This window comes from Strix aluco, chromosome 16, assembly GCF_031877795.1.
Source record: "Strix aluco isolate bStrAlu1 chromosome 16, bStrAlu1.hap1, whole genome shotgun sequence".
NCBI lineage: Eukaryota > Metazoa > Chordata > Aves > Strigiformes > Strigidae > Strix > Strix aluco.
This window is the reverse complement of record NC_133946.1, coordinates 9852296-9873417: the sequence shown is the minus strand read 5'-3', so window position 1 is coordinate 9873417 and position 21122 is coordinate 9852296. Positions and strand designations below refer to the sequence as shown.

Here is a 21122-nt window from a genome sequence, read left to right as displayed (position 1 = left end):
GGAGTGTGACTTCCATTCTCCCTCTAACATATGCTTGAATTATTCTTGTAACGTTATTTTCTTGATGTTTAGACTTTGAAACAAGATGGCGTGGTAGAGTCGATGCAGCTGGATCTGGACCAGACAAATGAAGAGCTCGACAAGTTGAATACAAGCCATTTAGAGGAAAGATTTCAACTTATTCAAGATCTCCAGAAACGTGAAAGAGAAATTGATAATCTTAAAGAAACACTGGCAGAGAAAGACAGGGACATGTCTGTCCTGTCTTTGAATATGACAGAGTATTCTGAACAGGTTATCATCCTGAAGCATCAAGTGCAATGCAAAGAGGAAGAAATAAGAGGGATGGAAGAGGCTTTATCAAAGGCTGAAAGGGAAACTCATTTACTGAAAGAAGTACAGACAACTGATGTAAGAGATGCAAGCGTGAAGATATCTGTCCTTTCTGAGCAGAGTAATGCAATGAGGCTAGAGCTAGAAAGAGTTAGAGTCGAGAATGAAGCTAAAACCAAAGAAAATGAGGAATTAATAAGACAAAGCAGTGAGAACAGCATTACAATTAAGGATCTCCGTTCTGAAATCAAGGCCAACAATGTTGCATACCATAACAAACTTGCAGAGTGCGAGTCACAAATTACTTTGCTGAAAGAACAAATTAGTAAGTCCTCTGAAAAGCTACAGGAAACTGAGGATAAACAAAGAAAAGAAGCTGAATATTTGAAATCTCAGCTTGAGGAAAGCAATACTCTGAAGGAAAAATGGAACAGTTTGCTTAAAGAGAAGGAGAGTAAAGCACAGACACTTGAAAATGAGTTAAAATCAATTAAAGATTCATACAACAAACTGATTTTGGAAAATGCTAAAAAAGATGAAGAGTTGGCTGAGTTATCTAGGAAGCTTACAGAACATACTGAACATCAGGAAATGATTAAAAAAGAATTACAAGAGAAACAAGAGTTCATTATTTCATTAGAGCAGAAGCTTGGGGTTTTGGAGCAGCAAAATGAAGAGACTAAACTTAAATTAACTGGAGATCTGAAAGCCAAAGAGACCTGCTGCAAAGAACTTAATAACCAATTAAATGAAATACATAAGCAAATTAAGAAAATGGAAATAGAGACACGGGAGAAAGCTTCAGCTAATAAGCAATTGCAGGCAGATCTTGAAGGGAAAGAAGAAAAATTGGCAGAGCAAATAAAAACAAATGAATATCTGAAAAAAAGTATAGATATGGTGGAAAAAGAGAAGGAACAGCTAATCAGTGAAAATGAGAGTTTGTCCAAACTCCTGGATGTAAAAGAGTGTGAATTGTTAAAGAAAATCCAGGCTGTGGGAGAAATAGAGAATAAGTTATCTGCTAGCACTGCTGAGTATGAAAAAACTCTTTCGATACTAAATTGTGATAAAAACACTCTGGCAAAAGAGATTGAACAACTTTCAATACTTGCCGAGCAAAAAGAAAATTCAGTTGCAGAACAGCTGCAGGAGAAAACAAAGGAATGTAACGTGCTAGCTGAGCAGTTGTTTGAAAGCAAGGAACAGACACAACAGTTGCATGAACAAGTGCAATCACTTCTCATTCAGCTGAAGGATACTAGAGACAAAGAAATACAGAAAGAAGAGATGTTAAATAATAAGTTATCTGAATGCAGTAGCCTAATCCAAGAGCTCAGCCATAGTAAGGAAAAAAATTTACTACTACAGGAACAAATTCAAAGTGTAACTTTGGATTTTGAAACTGTGAACAGGTCTCTAGAAGAGAAAATCCTTCAAAATGATTCATTATGTAAGGAAATGGGAGAGAGTAAGCTTTGCATTGTAGAGTTGCAGGATGAAATTAAAAGCCTTAAAGATGAAAAAGCAAAGTTATCTCAGTTGGTAGAGGAAAGAGACCTGACTCTGAAAAGTCAGGGTTCAGAGCTTGAGAAGTTTCATAGGCAAGTTTCTGAAAAAATGGAAGAAAGTACAGTGTTAAATAATCAGCTGCAGCTATTAAGCAAAGAAGTGGATGTGCTTAGGCATGAAAAGGAGGACTTTTCAAGCTTACTGAGCAAGAAGTCACATGAATGTGAAGCTCTTCAGTCACAGTTGGTACAGCAACAGTCTGAAATTACTTCAGCAAGGCAACAAGCACATACAGCAGCTTTAGAAAATGAAAAATTAAAACTAGACATTGAAACAGTTAATGTCACAGTAATGAAAAAGTCAGATGAAGTAGCTGCTTTGACTTCACACTTGTCCCAACAAAGTCATAATATTTTAGCTCTGAAGGACCAAATTGATGGCCTGTTGATTGAAAAAGAAAACTTAAAAATTGTCTTTGAAGAAAAAGACACTCTCCTTTCTGAAAAGGAGGCTTTGATTCAGCAAATGAAAGATAGTAAAATGGCAGGAGAAGGGCAATATATGCAAATCATTTCAGATCTGCAAAACCAAATACAAGCCCTAGGTTTTGAAACCAGCCAACTTAGACATGCAATGCAGGAAAAAGAAAATGAATTTAAGAGACAAGCCCAAGAATTAAAGTTATTAAAAGATAAATCTGAAGAGTCTGATGTACTTAGGGTTCAACTGTCTGAGAATATGGAGGTTATTTCTGACCTTCAGTATCAGCTTAGAAATGTAACAGAAAAATCATCTCAGTTGAATGATTCAATTATACAGAAAGATGAATCTTTAAAACAAAAGTTAGATGAATACATCAGTTTAAAAGCACAGCTTTCTGAAGTACAGGAATCTTCTGTTTTGCAGGAGAAACAGTTAGAACTTTTAGCCTCTGAAGCAGAACAATTAAAAGTACTTGTTTCAGAAAAAGAATTAACCATCAACAATATTTCATTATTCAGTGAGAATTTAAAGATGCAACTTCAAGAGAAAGAGAGTGAATGTGAGGTCATAAAGAAACAGGTGGTAGAGCTGGAAGAAGTGAAAGTGAATTTACAAAAAGAAATACAACATCAGAAGGATGTAATAATTGAGATGGACCAGTCCTTGTCAGAAAAGGAATTGTCTCTTACGGAAAATAAAAGTCTCCTCAAAACTCTGAAGGAGAAAGCAAGGAAAGATGAAGAGAAGACGAATTTAGTGTCTCAGCTCCAAAGTCATGTACATGAACTAACACAAGAACTACAAAAATCTAATGAACTAGTCCATGAGAAAGAAAATGCCTTTTTATCTCTTCAGGAGAAAATTGAAGCACAATACAAACTAAGAACTGAGTTGAATGCAGCTCTTGAGAAAAAAGAAGAAGTTATTGCTGGACTGCTTAATTCTTTAAAGGAGAAGGATAGCAGTATACAGTTGGCAGATAGCAACGTTAACATTCTTTCTGGTGAGATTGAGGTTCTCAGAGAAAAATTAGAGAAAAGTGAAACAGCCATGAAAAACCTTACTAAGGAATTTCAGGAAAAGAATGAGAAGCTTCATATTAATCAGAAGAAAATTGATTCTTTGACTGTTGAACTTGACTGTCTTAAAAATGAACACCAAAAAACACTAGACCAAATAACTACATGGGAAGAAGAACTACAGCAAAAAGAAGCGGCTGTAGAGTCTCTGCGTGTGAAGTGCACTGAACAGACAGATCACATAGCACGTTTGAAGTTAGAGTTGAACAATGTGAATTCCAAATCGTCTCAAGACTGCGACGCCAATGCGCTTTTAATAGGTAGTCTGCAGTGTCAGGTAGAGTCTTTAGAGAAAGAAAAAAGTGTGCTACAAGAAGGTGCTGATAAACTCATGGCTGAAAACGCACAACTTACTGCATCTCAAAATCATTTGCAAAAGAAAGTGGAAGAGCTCCGAGAAATCAATGAAAAACTAGAAACCAGTGAGAATTATTCAAGAATGCAAATAGATGCTGTCAAACTGCAGATGAAGACTGAAAAAGAGAAGTTACAGATGCAGGTTAGTGTGAAGGGTGAAGAACTTTCTAAATTAGAACTTAAATTTGAAACTCTAGAACAAAGTCTACTTAAGTCAGAAAACAAATGGGTGACAGAACTTGATAGGGCAACTGTACAAAATAATGATCTTACTGAGCAATTGAGCAGTTTAGAAAGTGAAATAAAATCAAAAGATAGCAAAATCCAGTCTTTGCAGCAAGAGTTGGATCTTATAAAAGAGGAATTAAGTCAAAGCTTATCTCCATTGCTTACTAGTAGGCTTTTATGTAAAGAAAAGAAGGCACAGACTTCAGATTGTGAGCTGCAGCTAACTGATAGTAAAATTCAGCTGGAAAAATTCTCCACTCTGATAACTACTATTTTGAGCAAAGAAACAGAATCAGAACGTTTGCAACTGGTGCTTTTAGAAAAACAGAAAGAAATAGACATCATGAAAGATGAATTAAAGAGTATGCAGTCACTTGAGAAGCAGAAGGAGTTGCTGCATAATGATATTGAAAAGATGAAGGGCAAATACAAATCTGAAATTGAATGTCTGTCAGAAGAAATGGTTGCAGTCAAGGAAACATTATGTAAACAACAGTCTCTCTTGCAAGAAAGGGAAGAGTCTTTTGCAGAAATAAACAAACAGGTTGAATTTCTTCAAGACAAGATAAATAAATCAGAAGAAGTAGTCAGAACCAGTCAAGAAAAACTGCATGTTGAGGGTAAAAAAGTAGCAAGTCTCCTTGAAGAAATGGGAGAAAAAGATCAACTCATTGAAAACTTAACTTCCCAGGTAAATCAGCAGAAGGATTTAATTTCTGGTCTAAGCCAGCAACTGAAGGAAAAAGACTGTTCTGTTACCCAGATCATGGAATCATTGTCAAATGAAATGCTGCATTTTTCTGAAGAGAGAAATACATTAAATACCAAACTGCAAGATCTTGAAGCTGTTCATAATAGTTCTGTAGGAGAACTAAACCAAGTATTGCAGGAACTTGAGGATTGTAAGAAAGAACTGGAACACAGTCAGGCTACATTAAGCAGTAGAGAAGCTGTGTTTAAAGATTTAATGAATGAAAAAGAGGAGATGCAGTTTAATCTTGAGAAAATGGGCAAGGAAAAAGAGAATCTGAAAAAGAAACTTCAAGCAGCATTGATAATAAGAAGAGATCTAATGCAAAAAGTTGGAAAACTAGAAAAGAGTGGACAGGAAGAAATAGAAAAAGAGCAAAAAAAAGCAGAGGAGTTGTTGAAGACAGTTAATGAGTTAACAGACAAACTGAAAGTAGTTGAAGTACAAAATAAAGATTTTGATTCTCATCTTGGAACTTTGAAGCAACAACTTTTAGAAAAAGATGCCAAAATAAGTGATTTGACTGAAATTTTGTCTGTAAAAGCCTCTCACTTAGAAGAACTTCAGGACAGTATTGCAGGACTAAATGATGTCATTGCTGAAAAACAAAATATATGTGAGCAGAACCTAAAATCTTTAGAGGAAAAGGACTGCATGCTTGCTCATATGCAGTCTATGCTTGATGAAAAAACAAGTGCCTACGAAGAGGAACGTTGTCAGATGCTCTTAACTCTTGAAAAGGTGAAGTCTGAAGTTAAGAAGAAAGAAGAATTGTTGAAAAATTCCAGTTCAAAAGAGCCTGATTTAAGTGCTGGGGACAGGAAGAAGTGTCTGGACCCCAATAATGACATTAATGCAATGAATCAATTAAAAAAAGAAAAAGAAGCCTTAGAGAGGGAGCTTTTGGTCAGGAAAGAAGATATAAAAAAATATCAGAAAGAAAGGGAAGAACACACTAGACTTGCAGCAGATTTTGATGAACAAAAAAACCACCTTGAGAATCTCAAACAAGAACATAAAGCAAAATGTAAAGAACTCGACTTTAATCAGTTAGAAAAGTACCCTCTAGGGAAAGAACTGGCTTTACCTAAGGCAGTGCTGGGAGAAGAGGAAGCTGACCTAGGGAATTTGGAATCAGACAAACCAAGAAGCAAAGTTCAGGTTGCATCCTTAAAGGAGTCAGAAAACATGATCACTTCAGTGGCAAGTAGAGACACTGAGTTAAAAGAACTAAGAAGTAATTATGCAAAACTTCAGGAGGAAACAGAAATGTTAAAGAAAGAGTTGAGAAAAATACTGGTTGAATTTGGTGATGAAAGGGAAGAAACAGTCAACTTAGACTCTTTGAGACAGCAGGAGCAATGTGAGGGCAGCTTGTTGGAGGACATCAAGCAGCTACAGAAAAAGCTGAGAGTATATGAGGCTGAAGCTGTAGACATTAAGACAGCACTTGAACGTGTGAATAATGAGAAAGAAGCACTTATTAAAAAGAGTGAAGAGGATTACAAGATGAGCCAGGAGAAACTGCAGAGAATGAGAACTGAAGCTAAGAAGGAGGTTGCAGAAAAGAATGAGGAAATAGAAGCATTGTGTTGTTCACTTACAGATTTCAAAGATAAACTTGATCTGGAAAAGGAATTATTAAACAAAGCTATAAAAGAGGGCCAAGAAGCAGCTCACTATTATAAAACAGCATTTGAAGACATGAAGAGAGAAAAAGAGAAACTTCTCAGTTGTTCAGAAAAGTCCAATTTGGAACTAATCAATATGAAAAAGGAGGTAAAACATTTCAGTGAAGAAAACAAAAAACTTCTGACAGAGCTATGTATGCTACGTGAGAAGGCTGAGATGAGTAAACCTGTGGGATTATACAAAGAGTCTATGGAAGAAAATGATACTGAAAAAGAATTGGGAAAGTTTTGTTTGGAAAGTAATTCCCTTCAAGGAAAGTTGCAAGGTAAAGGCACCTGTTTTCAACTGCCAGAGACTGATTACTCTGGGAAAACTGAACTGAGAGAAGCAACAGAATGTCAAATCCAGAAACAAATGCAAATGATTGAAGAGCCGCTGGCGAAAACTGCAAACATAAATGATTCTAAACCACAAGAGCAAAGAACTATAGCAGAAGAGAAGTCCAAAGAGCGCCTTCAGAGAAAATTACAGGCAGCTTTAATATCACGTAAAGAAGTTCTGAGAGAGAATAAATGTCTAAAAGATCAGATTGATAAGCTGATGTTGGAAAGAGAAGAACTGGTAAACAAGTCAGAGATGCTTGAACACTTACTAGAGCTTGGTAGAGAAAAGCCAAGTTCAAGTACTGTTTCTCTGTTGTCTGAAGAGGAGAGCCTTGTTTCTGAAAATGCTAGATTGTTGACTGAAAATGAAAACCTCACAGCGGCATGTGAAAGTCTTAAATCCACGATGGAGACTATAGTTCAGGAAAAAGAGGCCTTTTCTTTCCAACTAAATACCTTAAAAGATTCTCAGACAGTTGAATTAACAGGATGGAAGGCTAAACATAGTGAATTAAAGCAGGAGTACGAATCACTTCTTCAGGCGTATGAGAATATCAGTAGTAAAATAGCAGATATGAGGCAAGTTATTGATGTCAGTAGAAAAGAGAAGCAAGAGGCTATTCAAAGACTCAGAGAAGGAGAATCTGAGAAGGAAGCTCTTGAGAAGCGTTTACAAAAACTCACTGATGAAAATGAGGTTATAAAGAATCAACTGAAACAACTTGGCGAATCCAAGAAAATGGAAGTTGACGAATTACAAAGTAAAGCAGAAAGGCAGATACGTGAGCAAGAGGCAAGGATGCAAGAACACCAGAATCGTCTTCATGAATTCACTGAACAGAATCATCAGCTAATGGAGGAAAACGAACAGCTGAAACAAACTTCCGAAAACTTAAAGCAGGCTTTAGAAAAAATTCAAAATGAAAATGATACCCTTCATAGTGACATCACTGTAACTAAAGCAGCTTTGGGAGAGCTCCAAGTTCAAATGGAAGTGTACCAAAATGATATGCAATCTAAAATCAACGATGCATTATATGAGAATGAATCATTGTTAAAGGACATTAATGTGTTAAAGGATAAACTCTCTGAAAAAGAACAAGATGTGCTTGTCCTAGAACAAGAAAGAAAATTAATTTCAGAAAAAGCGAAAGAAACTGAAAAATCTTTGGACCATAAAAATCATTGTCTAACAAAGCTCGACATGGAATGTAAAAGTCTTACACAAGAAATTGTTAGTCTAAATGAAAAAGTTAAGATTTTAGAGGATGATAAATGCCTGTTACAGGAAGAATTAGAAAATGTACAAGAGAGTTCTTACAAAGTAAAGAATGAGAGAGAATTTCTTGAGACAGAATTGCTTAATCATGTTAAAAAAGTTGATCATCTTACTGATAGAATGAAATCAGCACAGGTACAAAATAACTTGCTGTTACAGCAGCTGGAGGAATTAAAGTCAGAAAAATGTAATGTGATTAGAGAAAAAGAACAACAGCAGTTACATCTTGTAAAAATATTTGAGGAGAAAGTGAAAAGTGCTCAGAGGGATAATAATGGAAGTAAAAACAAAACAAAAGAATTGCAGGAACTCTTAAAGGAGAAACAGCAGGAGATCAACCATTTGCAAAAGGATTCTATAAAGTTCCAGGAGCTGATCCTGGATTTGGAAAGATCTGTGAAACTGTCACAGTCAAAAAGTGAAAAATTTGAAAAGGACTTAAGTAATACATCAGAAAAGCTTGCGAAGTCAAATGAAGAAATATATCTTCTTAAAGGAAAGCTTTCTTCACAGATGAACTTGCTGGATCAGTCAAAGAACGAAGTGGACAGGCTTACAGATGAGAATCTAAATTGGAGAAAAGAACTTAAAAAGAAAGAAGAGGAACTACAAATTCAAAAGAGAGAATATGAGAGAGAATTGGAATTTAATCTGCAGCAGTTAAAACTGGTTCACAAAAGAGAATTTTTGAACCTAGAGGAAAGACACGGTGCCCTTGAGAGAGAAAAAGATAGGGCAATTAGTGACATTCATGGTTTGCGAGAGGAAGTTAGCATTAAGGACTCTCAAAACAAGAAGCTTCAAGCGGATTTGAATGCAGCTTTGGCACAATTAGCTGCTTTTACAAAGTGTGTATCCTCTCTTCAGGATGACCGGGACAGGGTAATCACTGAAATGAAAACCTGGGAAGTGCAGTTCAAAGAGGTCATCCAAAATAAAGAGAAACAAATAGAAGATGGTAATAAAAGAATAATGTCTTTACAAGATGAATTGAAAGACAAAATTACTCAGATTCAAGAACTGAATATCAAATATTCTGTGGTAGAGGAAACAAAGGATGAACTGTATTTGAGGCAAAAGTCTGTTGATACACTACGCTATGAAGAGCTCTGCAGAATAAAGGAAGAGAATACGTATTTTTTTAACAGGCAGCAAGAATTGGAGAGTGTTCTTCAGTCCAAAGAAGAAGCTTTGCAAGCACTCCTTAAAGAAAATAATTCCCTTAATCATCTCATAGAGAATAGTAAAAGTGCAGGAAGAGAGATAAAAGCTCTGGAAAGTAATTTTACAAGACAGGGACAAGAATTGCAACAGCTTCTAGCTGAGAAGGAAAAAATTAATGCTGAATTGCAAAAGCAGATTACCATTTCTGAGCAAATGAAGGTCATGCTAAATAATAAAGACAAAGAAATTTCCTTACTCATTTCTTCAAAAGGTGATGAAATTTCTGATTATCTGATTCAGGTACAGACTCAACATAGAAAACAAATCAAAGAGTATGAACTACAGTTAAGGTCTTTGCAGATAGAGAGACAACAGTCTGAGGAGTCCTGTCAGAGGATGGAAAATGAACTGAGAAATCTCCAGATGAAAGCAGACAAAGCAGGTCAAGATAAGGCTGCAATTGCCAGTGAAATAGATGCCTTTAAAAAATCAATGTCATCTCTTCAGAATGATCGGGATGATCTTTTTTCTAAATACAAAGAGCTGGAACATCTTCACCAAAATGTCTTAAATCAGCGGGACAGTCTCATAGTTGGCAATGCAAGTGAGAATAATGCTTTGAAACAAGAATTGAGGATACTTCTCAATCAGATAGATGATCTTCATTCTGAAAATGCAATGCTAAGTGCACAGCTGATAAAGTATAGGGAAGACCTTAACCAAGTTTTATCTCTGAAAGACCATCAGCTGAAAGACTTAGTTAAGCAGAAATTGGATTGTATTAAAAGCCTTGAACAAGAGAAATATGATCTTCAAAAACAAATAAAAGAAATACAACTTGCCCATGAACTGCAGAATGATACTGCTGTATCTTTGGAACATGAAAATAAAAAGTTAGTGTGTAAAGTAAATGATTTAGAGTCTTTAATTGCATCCTTAAACAAAGAGAAACTTGTTTCTGAGTCTGGAGAGAAACTGCTAACTATTGACAGTGTTCAGAAAAAAGAATGTGTATCAAATGGACACTATGGAGAAAATCTTCAGAAGAAGATTCAAGAACTCCAGAAATCAGGAGACAGAAATATTAAGGATGAGGAATACAGTAAGACGCATTTGACACTGGAACATGGAGATGAACCTGATGCTTTTGCAGAGAAGATGATATTAGAAGTTCAGTCTCAAAATAGTGAGCTGAGGTCCCAAAATGAGGCCTTTGGGAAAGCAATGACTGCTCTGCAAAATGACAGGGATAGGATAATAGAGGACTTAAAGGTACTTCAGAGCAAATACACATCCGAACTCAAGACTGAAAAAAAGAAAGGAGACGAACTTGAAGCTGAAATGGATGGCTTTAAATTGCATCTTATCAGCATGCTCAAAGAAAACTCTCTTCTGAATGGGGCCATTTTTGATGCTGCAGATAAGGTTACACTTGATCAGATTGCTGATCAAATTGAAAATCTCTGTAGGGCGTTAGTCAGTCGAGAAATGGAGGTGAGCAGGCTCTCATCTGAGTGTGGGAATTATGTTCACCAGATTGAAGCGTTTTCCAAGGCTATGGCCAGTCTTCAGGATGACCGAGACAAATTGCTCCAGGAACTCGGCAATCAGAAGGTAACTTCTGAAACAAAACGGGGCACAGCTTCATTTCCCGTTGGTTGCAACAGCATCAGTGAGATAAATTCTTTTAAAAGTAATTTGGATACACCTCAGAACAATAGGGAAAGATTGGTAAGTCTTAATTAGCAACATCACTCTGTAATTTTTTTCTTCACGGAGAAAATGCTTAGAGACGTCATGGATTCTGAAGTTTAACTTTGTAAATTATGTGAGTGCTAACAAAACATTGTGTGACTAGAGAAGGTATGCTTACCGTTTGGGGAGTTTAGGTAATTGTTCTGTTAAACAGGAGCAAATGGGGAAAAAACATTATTCTATAGTTAGAATTCTAGCACTAATAAAACTTCAACTGTATAGTTTTCATTCCAGTTCACTGTTCATGTTTATTAAACATAGGCTAAAGAAGGAGCCAGCATTGCAGCTGTTGAAATATCAAAACTGAAGACCAAAGTTGATGATTTGGAGAGGGCATTGCATCAAACAAAAACCTTCCAAGCAGAAACTGAGAGAGAGATTGCATCATACCAGAATGAGCTTGCTGGATTAAGGTATAAATGTTAAAATTAAGAAGTATGTGTGGGCTCTTGTCCGGAATTCTTCAGTGACTTCAAAGCCTGACATAAACTGACACAAAACCAAAATTACGTATAGTTTAGCAGGAAGTAAGATAAGAATATTTCTGTAATGTGTGAAATCAACTTTCACAGGGTTATCTTTGTTCGTGGTTATCCTTGTATCTTTATGTAACGGTCTCTTGGTTTATGTAACAGTCTTAAATGAATGTTTTTGGTTCTGTTGGTGACTTGGATTATGGAGCTACAGTTTAAGAATCTTATTTCAATGCTTGGTATCATATTCTCTTTCTTAGAGTAATGGTTGATATGGCTGAATATTTCCCCCAAAATCTCTTTTTTTAAAAAAGATGTCTGAGGTGTTGCATATTTGGCCCAACAACATACTCAAAATTAAATTCATTTTACAGTTGAGCATTATTTTTGTAGATTCGGGTCCACTTCAGCACTGTTCACATCTTGCATCATCTGTGGCAAATGAATAATGTGACACCTTGGGCCTAATTCTGTGTACGCCGTGTAAGGCCTGCTTCAAAGAAGGCCGTAGGCTTTTTTAAGTGGCTCAGTGGAGGCAGATCAAGATTTGATCATCTTTGCTGTTCTTGTTCAAGCTTTTAAACTTGTGCAGATGATTGAGGTGCGAAAGCATGCTATGGTCAGTTCAGTGAAGATAATTTTGTTTCAATTTGAGGCTGGTAGGCAGTATCCTAGTGCCTTACTACATTTTATTGTCCGTAGTGCAATTTCTAGCTCTTTAATTAAAGTCTGTGTAAGATAATACCTGTTTTATACTAGCAGATTTTGGGGTAGGGGGTGTAGATCAAAAGGCCAGCATCACATTTATCTTTGCAAATGCGAGCAAGTTAGCATGAAATATTCAAACCTCATTCTAACTTATAGACTTAACCATTTTTTTTCTCCAAACTTTAAGAACATATTAAATTGAATTCAAAAGGGTTTAAATTACTTTTATGCCCTTTGTGATATTGCCAGTGTATGATATCAGTTTCTGGAGATGTGGTTTGTTTGTTTATTTTAGTCTTCTTTGCTTAGAGTATTCCTTTTCAAACTTGAGTACTTGCAGTGGGGTAGACCTACACAACTGCAACCTGGCGTTGCTTTGCTACACAACCTTATTCGTTAGGCAGCTGAAGTATTTATTGTCTTAATCACAGAATCATCAAGGTTGGAAAAGACCTTGTAGATCATCCAGTCCAACCATTAACCTCACACTGACAGTTTCCAACTACACCATATCCCTAAGCGCTATGTCAAAAACAGGTGTTGGTATTTTTACAGCCAATGAACTTCTCTCGTCTCTGAAGCAAATGTGATGATATCACTTTCCAGGCTTTATTTTCTGATTTATTTTTTTTTAGCAGATGTCTTTAAACTGATGTATTGAGAATGTTCATACAGTGCTCCATATTTGCATATAACTGTTCAAAAAATACCATTATTTATTTCAGAAATAACAGTAAGTACAGCTTTATCCTTTTCATTGACTTGTATGTAGTATATCATCATTTAACATCTAGTCTAATATTTTATGTTCAGAATGGAAAAAAACCTCCTCCTCTCAGAGTCCCAGGCACTGCAAAATCAATATCAGATCACAGTTGCTGAGAAAGACCGACAGATTGAAGAACTACAGAAGCTGCAACAAGATGTGATTGTGAAGAAATCGGTCTCTGCTGGCAGCAGTTACCCGCTCAAGGTAAACCAACGAAATGTGGCAGGAGGCACGAATCTCCTTCCCTCAGTTTATTGTATTAAATTTGCTGCCTGCTTCCCAAGAGAGAGCTGTGCAACGTATGATGGTGAAGTATGGACAGCTGATGAGGGCCTTACCTGTATGGCAGTGTTGCCTGGGCTCAAACCAGCAAGTTACAACTGTTCCAAGCAAATGAGTTGCAATTATTAAAACCACTTTTTAATGGAGTCTGATATATTGATCAACTTCTTTTAAACAAAGAAAAATCATGAGTTTCTCATATGTTGATAAAATAACAGACAAGACTCACTGGTGTGTATTTTAATGGATAAAAACTTGGAAAGCATCTTCGTAAAGAAATGAAATGGTTGTGAAGCGAAAAGTGAAGGTCAAGAACCAATAATGGTTACTGATTCTTAGTCAAAAAGGAGTAAAATTTTGCTGTGGTTACATTGTAAGTTATTTGCTTGTTGCAGAATGTAGTATGAAGAAGTTAAAAAAAAAAAAAAAAAAGGTTCAAACATGGTTCAGCAGCAGGCTGGGTGCTGACAAGGAGAGACACGTATTGGAAAGGGGGGAAAAAAGAGCTAGTGCAATTTCCAGTTAACTTTCTCAGTTAATTCTTTCAAATCAAGCAGAGGATAGGGAACTTTCAGGCAACTCAAGGAGAAATTCTTCTCATGTAGTAGCTGAGATGAAACATGTCTGTAACTGGGAATATAATTCTGGCTTCTTGTGCCAATTTTGTATCTATCAATGAGTCTCTTACTGTTCACGCTATTATACACCAGCATTGTTACTTGTTACTGTAGCACACTTGTTCAGAAGAGAATAGGATGCTGTACTACTACTTGTGGGAGGCCAGCAATGTATTTATTGTCTTTGTATTTATTGGTAGAAGAAGTGGCACAGAAAACATAATTCTTCGGTGTAAATAATTTGTAGTACACCTCAGCTTCACGGAAGTACTGCATTGTGATTAAAAAAAGAAGTTTCAAAAGAGGGAGGTGGAAAGCATGGTACAGAAAAGCTTCTAAGAAGAAAATTCAGAAAAGATTGGGATTGTTTACATTAAAAAAGAAATAGAGGAAAAATACCCAACCTAATAGTATTGTGGGGCGTAAGTAAAATGAGAATCTACGCTCTCAGTTCTTGTAAACCCAGAATAGGGGATGCTTGGTCACAACTACAGAATTAGTAAACGGATGTGCTTTTTCAGGTAATGTGAACATTTTTTTGAATATAGCTGCAACCTATTTTCAGGGACACAGTTTTTAAGAGGATCAGAAAAGAACTTGGTAGTTTACATTGACAACAGTTTTCAGAATTTGTATACTTGATGCTAAATAATTTTAAAGATCTAATAAAGTTCATTCTTCAGAGCCTAAATCAATCTCTAGTTACTGCAGATTAGAGTGGGACCTAATTGGGGGAAGAAGGGAGAGATGTGCCTAATGGAAGTGTTCTTGCCATTCCCCTGCAGCAGCTGGAGTTGGCTTTTGCCGGGAACAAAATACTAGATTTAGAAAGGCAGCAGCTGAGACCCAGTCTGGCAATTGCTGTCTACTTCTGTAGACTATCATTAAAGGTTCAAGGAAAGTGTTATTTTAGAATAATACTCTTATTTTCCTTTTTTCTGCCAAAGGAAGTAAACTGTATTCCTTTTAATTTCATTAAAACCAACATTTTAATTGGTCAAGTTTATGTCTCGTATGCTGTTCATTTTCTGTGATTAAAATCACAAATAAAAGCTATTGAACAGTAATGTCTGTTGGGTTATGAAATATGTGGTAGAAGTCTTTATTTTGTAATTGTATAGGAAAATAGATTCCATAAACCATGAGGGATGGCACACTTCCCTCCATTATTGGTGATTAGCATAAAAATGTTGACCTGCCAGAGCTAAAGGAGGCCAAAGCTGTGAATCAGTGATAAAGTTGGGTGCTTTTTTTTCCTAAATTGTACTTTCAGCTTTAAATTCATATTTACAAAATAGCTGTTCTTCTACAAGTCATGAATACCATGTACTATTAGTTTGAAAATAATTTTTGAAAGGTTCATCTGGCTTTTTCTGTTTTGTTTTTTTTTTTTCTTTTTTCGTGTGCTTCACACGATTTGCAAATTAAAAATTATGTTGGGTTGCATTTTCATGGTATTTTTTTTTTTTAATTGAAGTATTTAGGTTGAAAACACCAAGTAGATTTTTTAATATAAAGTCTCTTGCAGATGTGGTATTGTGACAAGGAAATGATCTTGTGAAAAGGAAATTATTATGTAGTCCATATGTATATTTAGTGTTAGAGTTGTATATTATTTAGAAGACTCCTGTACCATTTACCCTGAATATGCTAATACTTTTCAAGGTTTTAGAAACTGCCTCCCTCGCTGGAAGTGCAGATACACCAGAGGAAATCAAACATGTCTTAGCTGAGAAGAATCAGCTTCAGAATGAACTGCAGCGCTGTCTTCAGGAGATGCACCAGAAGGATCTGCATTTTCAGCAGATGAATTCAAAGGTAACTTAGAACAACAGCTCTGATGCTGAATAGCTCATGTGAATCTGAGCTGATATCAACACAGAAATATTGCTAAATTGGTGGTGTCTTCTATGATAGGAAGTTAGTTTGCTTTAAAACTTAGATTCTTCAAAACAACCCTTGTTGGCTCAGAGTAAAAATTGCAAACTAAATGTCGGTATTACCTTTGTTGGGCTTTCCTGGCTTGTTATTTGGCTGAGAAAGGTTTATTAGAATCTGCATTCTGAAGAGATTGATGGGGCACTTCTGAACTTCTATTCAAAATATTTTTCGTTATAGACAGAGGCAGTTGCCTCTCTTAACTGGAAAAAGATTTTAGCTATCATATACCAAATTTTAAATACCTCAAAAATGTTTCCTTACAAGTTCCTGATGAACACTTTTGTGGCTGTTAAGACGGTAAGAGTGTGTGTGTCTGCACACACATGTGTATGTTCAGTTTTGTTCACAAAAGTTTGTAAATGTTCTTGGAAATTCCCTTAACTTTTATCTCTCTTTGTGTGGCCCAATATTGGAAATAAATTAGGTTGATGTTACCTTTCATTTGTCATTATGTCTGTTTTCACTCCTTCACTCAAACGTTTTATAAACCTGATAACAATTTTAACCAAACTTTGAAACATGTAGAAATCTCAAGCTCCTACAAATGAAGATGAGGTTTGGGTAACAGGTAGGGACCCAAATTATGGTCTGTTTTTTGGAAAGATGAAAACTTGACTGCTGAGCATTCCTGGACTGCCTGGTGAACATGTTTATACTACCAGGCTTATTTGGCTACATGCATTGTCCTGAAGTGCTCTCTTTTGCCAGGTGGTGATATCATAGCAAACATGGGGAGGAAGGCATTAGGGTTTAAACCCCTGAGTTTCTGGTTTGGGCATGTTGATGACAGGGGAGGTCACTATTCAGGTTTTCTTATTTCCACTGCTCATAAAACAACTAGTTAAACCTTACCAAACACTGACCTTGCCAAAAAGTTGATGCAATTTTGAGACGTGCTCAGTTGCTTTCAACAGCAGGTCTCAACTCTCTACTAATTTCCTGCAGGAGATAATTCCTAATTTTTATTTATTTAAATGTTAATTTCTTTCAGGTTGTGCAGTCAGCAGAAGAGAATGCTGTCTTGTCTGCTCAGTTGAAGACCCTTTCCCAGACTCTAAGGGATAATCAGCTTCGTTACACTGACTTGCAAAATCGTTATTTAAGGCTGGAGAGAGAATATCAGACAATGCAAGTGACAACTTTCCAAGGCACTGTTCAGGTAAACAGATATATGGAAATATTTTTAGGTTTTTTTTTAATTCTGTGCTTATGCTTTTCTGGTTTTCAGGCTAAAAATGAAGTAAATACTTTTTGTTGTACTGATTCAGAACTTCTGTTAGCCCATGGTGTGCTGAAGATAACTGTCTTTATTGTTGTAATGCTGTTTTTATGTTGCTTTTCATTTAAGGAAGCTGTTTATACATGCTGCTTTCTGTTGTTTTGAAGTATAATCTTTTTTTGAACTGGTCTACAGCTGGCAGAAATAATTGAATGATCACTAATCACTGGATCAGCAAAGTTTAGTGATAATTTCGCATTGATCATAAATAATTTTGCAAGGTGTTTGAGTAATATTTTCAGAAGTGAGGTCTGTATCACCAGTTCAGCATTTCAGTACCCTTTGCCAACCCCTTATACACATCTGTAAACTTACTCCTTTGTGATCTCTTCTTTTTTAAAATAGTTTTCCTCTACAGCCTTGATTATTCAGTAACAATCAATTAATGTAATACCCTAAAATATCATATGGATACGTATATAAAGCAACCCTTACTCTTCCATAAACAGAAATAAACACAAACAAGGAGAACTGTAAACTAAAAAATAAATGGATAGGTGCATTACTTATGAAACTCCAGTCAGTGCTATATTGCTGTGTGGATATATAATGTGTTTCTTTCACTTCAGACATTGAGAGATTGCTGTGTTATGCAGTGTACATGTATCCTTCAAGTCCTGCAGCACACACAGGCAGCGTTCTTCATCAACTTTCTGTTAGAAAACAGGTTTGGAAAATTGCAGCTCCAGAAATTAAAAGATTAAATGGCACAAAGGGTTGTTTGTTCCACTGCTTTGTGGTGCTTATGGCTTCTTTAATTGAAATAAAGATTTTTAGCAACTAGAGAAATGGTGACTGGTTTCTTCCCCTTTAATATTTCCTAGGATGAAACTAGAGCAGAAGTTCCCCCTGGAGCGCCACAGGAAAGATCTGCGATTGTTGTTGAAATGGACAATATGGAGCTAAATGAACTCAGAAAAAGGTCAGGACTGAGATCTATTAGCAATATTGTTTTCCTGCCGGGTGTGTTGTAAGTGCGAAAATAATGCTTTTCTATCCCTCTAAGGCATTTGGGGTAAAAAAGGGGAAGAAGTGGATTTACAGTGGGTTAAATGAATTGTAGTGATATTCTTGAACTGTTATCATCTGGTAATATTTGTGGTTTGGATTTGCAAAGATATATACTTACTGGTGACTTTATTTCAATATCTAATCTAAAGCATGTCATGCTTTAGTCTTACTGTGCTGAAGTCTTTATCACAAAGAACATTCCTTAATAAAAAAGAACAAGACAGTAATTATTTAAGGACGTAAAATATTGATTTCAGCTTTCATTTTGTCCCAGGCTTGCAGAGACTGAGCAGCAGTATGATTCGGTGCAGCAGGCACTCTCACAGCTGACAGAAACACTGTCAGAAGAGAAGAGGAGGAGAGAAGCTGCAGAAGAGGCTCTTGGACTCCCTGAGGAGCGAAGTAACAGGTAAAATACTCCTGTCTGTAAAACATGTGGTTCTTTTCTTTTGAAGGAGAAGTGTAAAACAGACACAAGACAGACACAAAAAAGTGCCTGTAAAATTTAGTTTTCTAAATAAATTGCATGTTCAGAGAGCCAGAGCCCTTTTTTGCTTCTGCTTCCCTTTGGCCGAATGAGTGGTGAGATTTTCATTTACACTATGCCTGGAGTAAATGTGGAGTGTACTACAGAACTGGAAAAAGGAGTGTCAGATTTTTTGTTTGCCTTTTATTTTTAGTGAGATTAGTGATAGGTTTTCCTATGGGTGTTAGATTTCTGAGCAAATAATAGAACAAATAGAACAAACAAATAATAGAACCTGTCTGTGAGTCCACAGTACCTGAAGCAATGCAAATGCATGTGTAACTCTGTTAACAAGCTAAGTTAACTATGGATCAACAAAATGTTATGGGCTTTGGGATAACTTTTTTTTTTCTTAATTTAATTTCTTGCTTCGGATGTTGGTCTTGGTAGTTGGTGGTATTTCTTTTTTTCCAAGTTAGAAAAAAATCTCACATGTAACAGCTTTAGCACAGCCAAGCCACTGTTTAGATTTAATATATCATTATCCATATGCCTACATACAGTGTCCATCACCACCATCATCTGAAAATCACTATTCAATCAGCTGGTGATGATGGGAATTATTCTGAATAAATGAAACACCTTGAGAGTAGATTGTAAATAGGGACGGAAAAAGACCTGGCAACATAAACTAAATCTTACTGCTTTTTGTGGGGACCTTCCCCCGGTAATGTAAGTATACAAAATAATTCTTCTTATGTGAATTCAGTACTTTAAAAGACCAGGTAATTCAGTACTCCATTTTCTCCCTATAATTTTTCTCTAGATTTGAAGTAAGCAGTTACAGGTCTGTACCTAGCGAATACACTGTTCACATGGAAACCGAGGAGGAAAGGGAAGCCTTAATCATCAATCCTAGTGAACACGTTATTGTGCGAAAGGTAAGTAAATGAAAGCTTTTAAAACCCTGAATTATAAGCTACTTAAAAGTGGTGTGCAAATTGTATACTAATTGTATACTAGTTGCAGACTAGATTGAAGACTGCACAGCTCATTATCTCATCTCCTTTGTGCTATCCCTTTCTTTTTTTCTGTCTTCACTCTGCTATACTTTTCATTCATTCTGGAAGTGCAGATTTCCCTTCTGAGTGACTGGCAGTCACTTGTTTGGGGTTGTCCTCTGTATGCAAACACTGGCATGAGGCAGCTACTCCTCTAATCCACCTTGTCTCTGACAAGCTGTCTGCAAAGTACTCTTTCATTGTGTTAGCTATCATGAGGATGGGTGGGCTGTAGAGTAGCAAGCTACTACGAAATTACTGAAAAAATGTCCTTAATTTCTTTCTGTTTGGGTTGTGGATGGTGAGTCAAATACAGGCAGCTATGTAATGTGTTCTATGGCATGCCTTACACATCTCCAAATTAAAATGTGAGTAATTGTATTTATATTACACATGTGGCCAATAAATAAAATGTGTATGCATATAATTATGCATTTTCATCTCTAGTATGTCTATGTAATTACATAATACACAACTACCTTGTATCCATTCCTCTCCCCTTTTATTAATTCTGTTTTCTTTGGCCTGTAAATCGTTCATACTTAGAGCCTGTGCTGTGGCATCCATTACTGCATTAGGGGCAAAAGTTTTATAGTGCCTCAGGAATCTAAGTTACAGTGGAGATTCTTCTCATTTGTATTCATGGTTACTTATTTGATGTTTTTTGTTTCCTAACCAGATGAAAGGAGGAGCCCTTTCCTTCCGAAGATGGCTTCGAGGGAGAAGTCTTTACTGTTCTAAACTGCTGACCTCCAGAGCAAAATCCCGTTATTTATTCCTCACATACCTAGTGGCACTACATCTTGTTGTTTTACTGTGCCTCACTGGTGTTCTCTGAATACACTGCGTTTTCTGGGTAAATTATTTCCCTGTAGGTAATGGTGTGCCAATTCAAGATAATAGACTTTTCACATGCTGCTGTTAAGCTATGCACTGGACACAGTTGTATATATTCTTGTTACACTACATCAATCTTGAGCTTCTTAAAAGAAATTTGTGTATATCACAGTTGCTCCAAAGTTGACTTGAATTGCTCTTTAACAGTGGAATATTATATTTGCTAAGGAGAAAATATTCCCCTCTGCCCTATAAAGAAACTGCTGCATACAAGTTATTTAATATCGTTTGTGAGTACATAATGATTGATTACTACTGAATGGGTTGTAAATTATATCTTTTCTATACAAATTTTATTTTAAGAGTTAAACTATAAATTTTAAAGGAATATTCAGCTATTACTGTTTATTGGCTTCTTGATTATAACAAGAAGTTTTATAGAGTGCAATAAAGGAAGAACTACTGGATTTTTGATTTCTTTTTTTTTTTGGTTTGGTTTTTTTTTGTTTGTTTGATTTTGGCTGAAAATAAAAGAATTAAGAAGGTTGTTCTTTGGCCATACAGTTTGTAACGGCTATGACAAGGTGCACAGATATGTATGTGGTAAGAGGTAAGCCGAGGATTAAAGATTCAGTAAAGATTCAGAACTGAGATGAAATGAAGAAGTGTCTTCAACTTCTTCTGTTCCTTTACTGTTGTTTAAAGGTGCAATTTCTGTAACT

General features: G+C 36.1%; 1 protein-coding gene across 5 annotated transcripts in view; it reads left to right on the top strand.

Moving 5' to 3' along the window:
• LOC141930853 (uncharacterized) overlaps positions 1–20947 on the top strand; it is a 43752-nt gene extending 22805 nt beyond the window's left edge. For 4 of the 5 annotated variants that reach the window (XM_074842255.1, XM_074842257.1, XM_074842254.1 and 1 more), the window contains 9 exons: positions 73–10932; positions 11218–11369; positions 12951–13110; positions 15471–15623; positions 16738–16905; positions 17850–17947; positions 18311–18445; positions 19329–19443; positions 20243–20947. In XM_074842255.1, the coding sequence (XP_074698356.1) occupies positions 73–10932; positions 11218–11369; positions 12951–13110; positions 15471–15623; positions 16738–16905; positions 17850–17947; positions 18311–18445; positions 19329–19443; positions 20243–20401 (12000 nt within the window). In that variant the 3' untranslated portion in view covers positions 20402–20947. The remainder of the gene's footprint in view (positions 1–72; positions 10933–11217; positions 11370–12950; positions 13111–15470; positions 15624–16737; positions 16906–17849; positions 17948–18310; positions 18446–19328; positions 19444–20242) is intronic. The other variant, XM_074842258.1, reaches the window with a different exon arrangement.
• Positions 20948–21122: the final 175 nt, after the last annotated feature.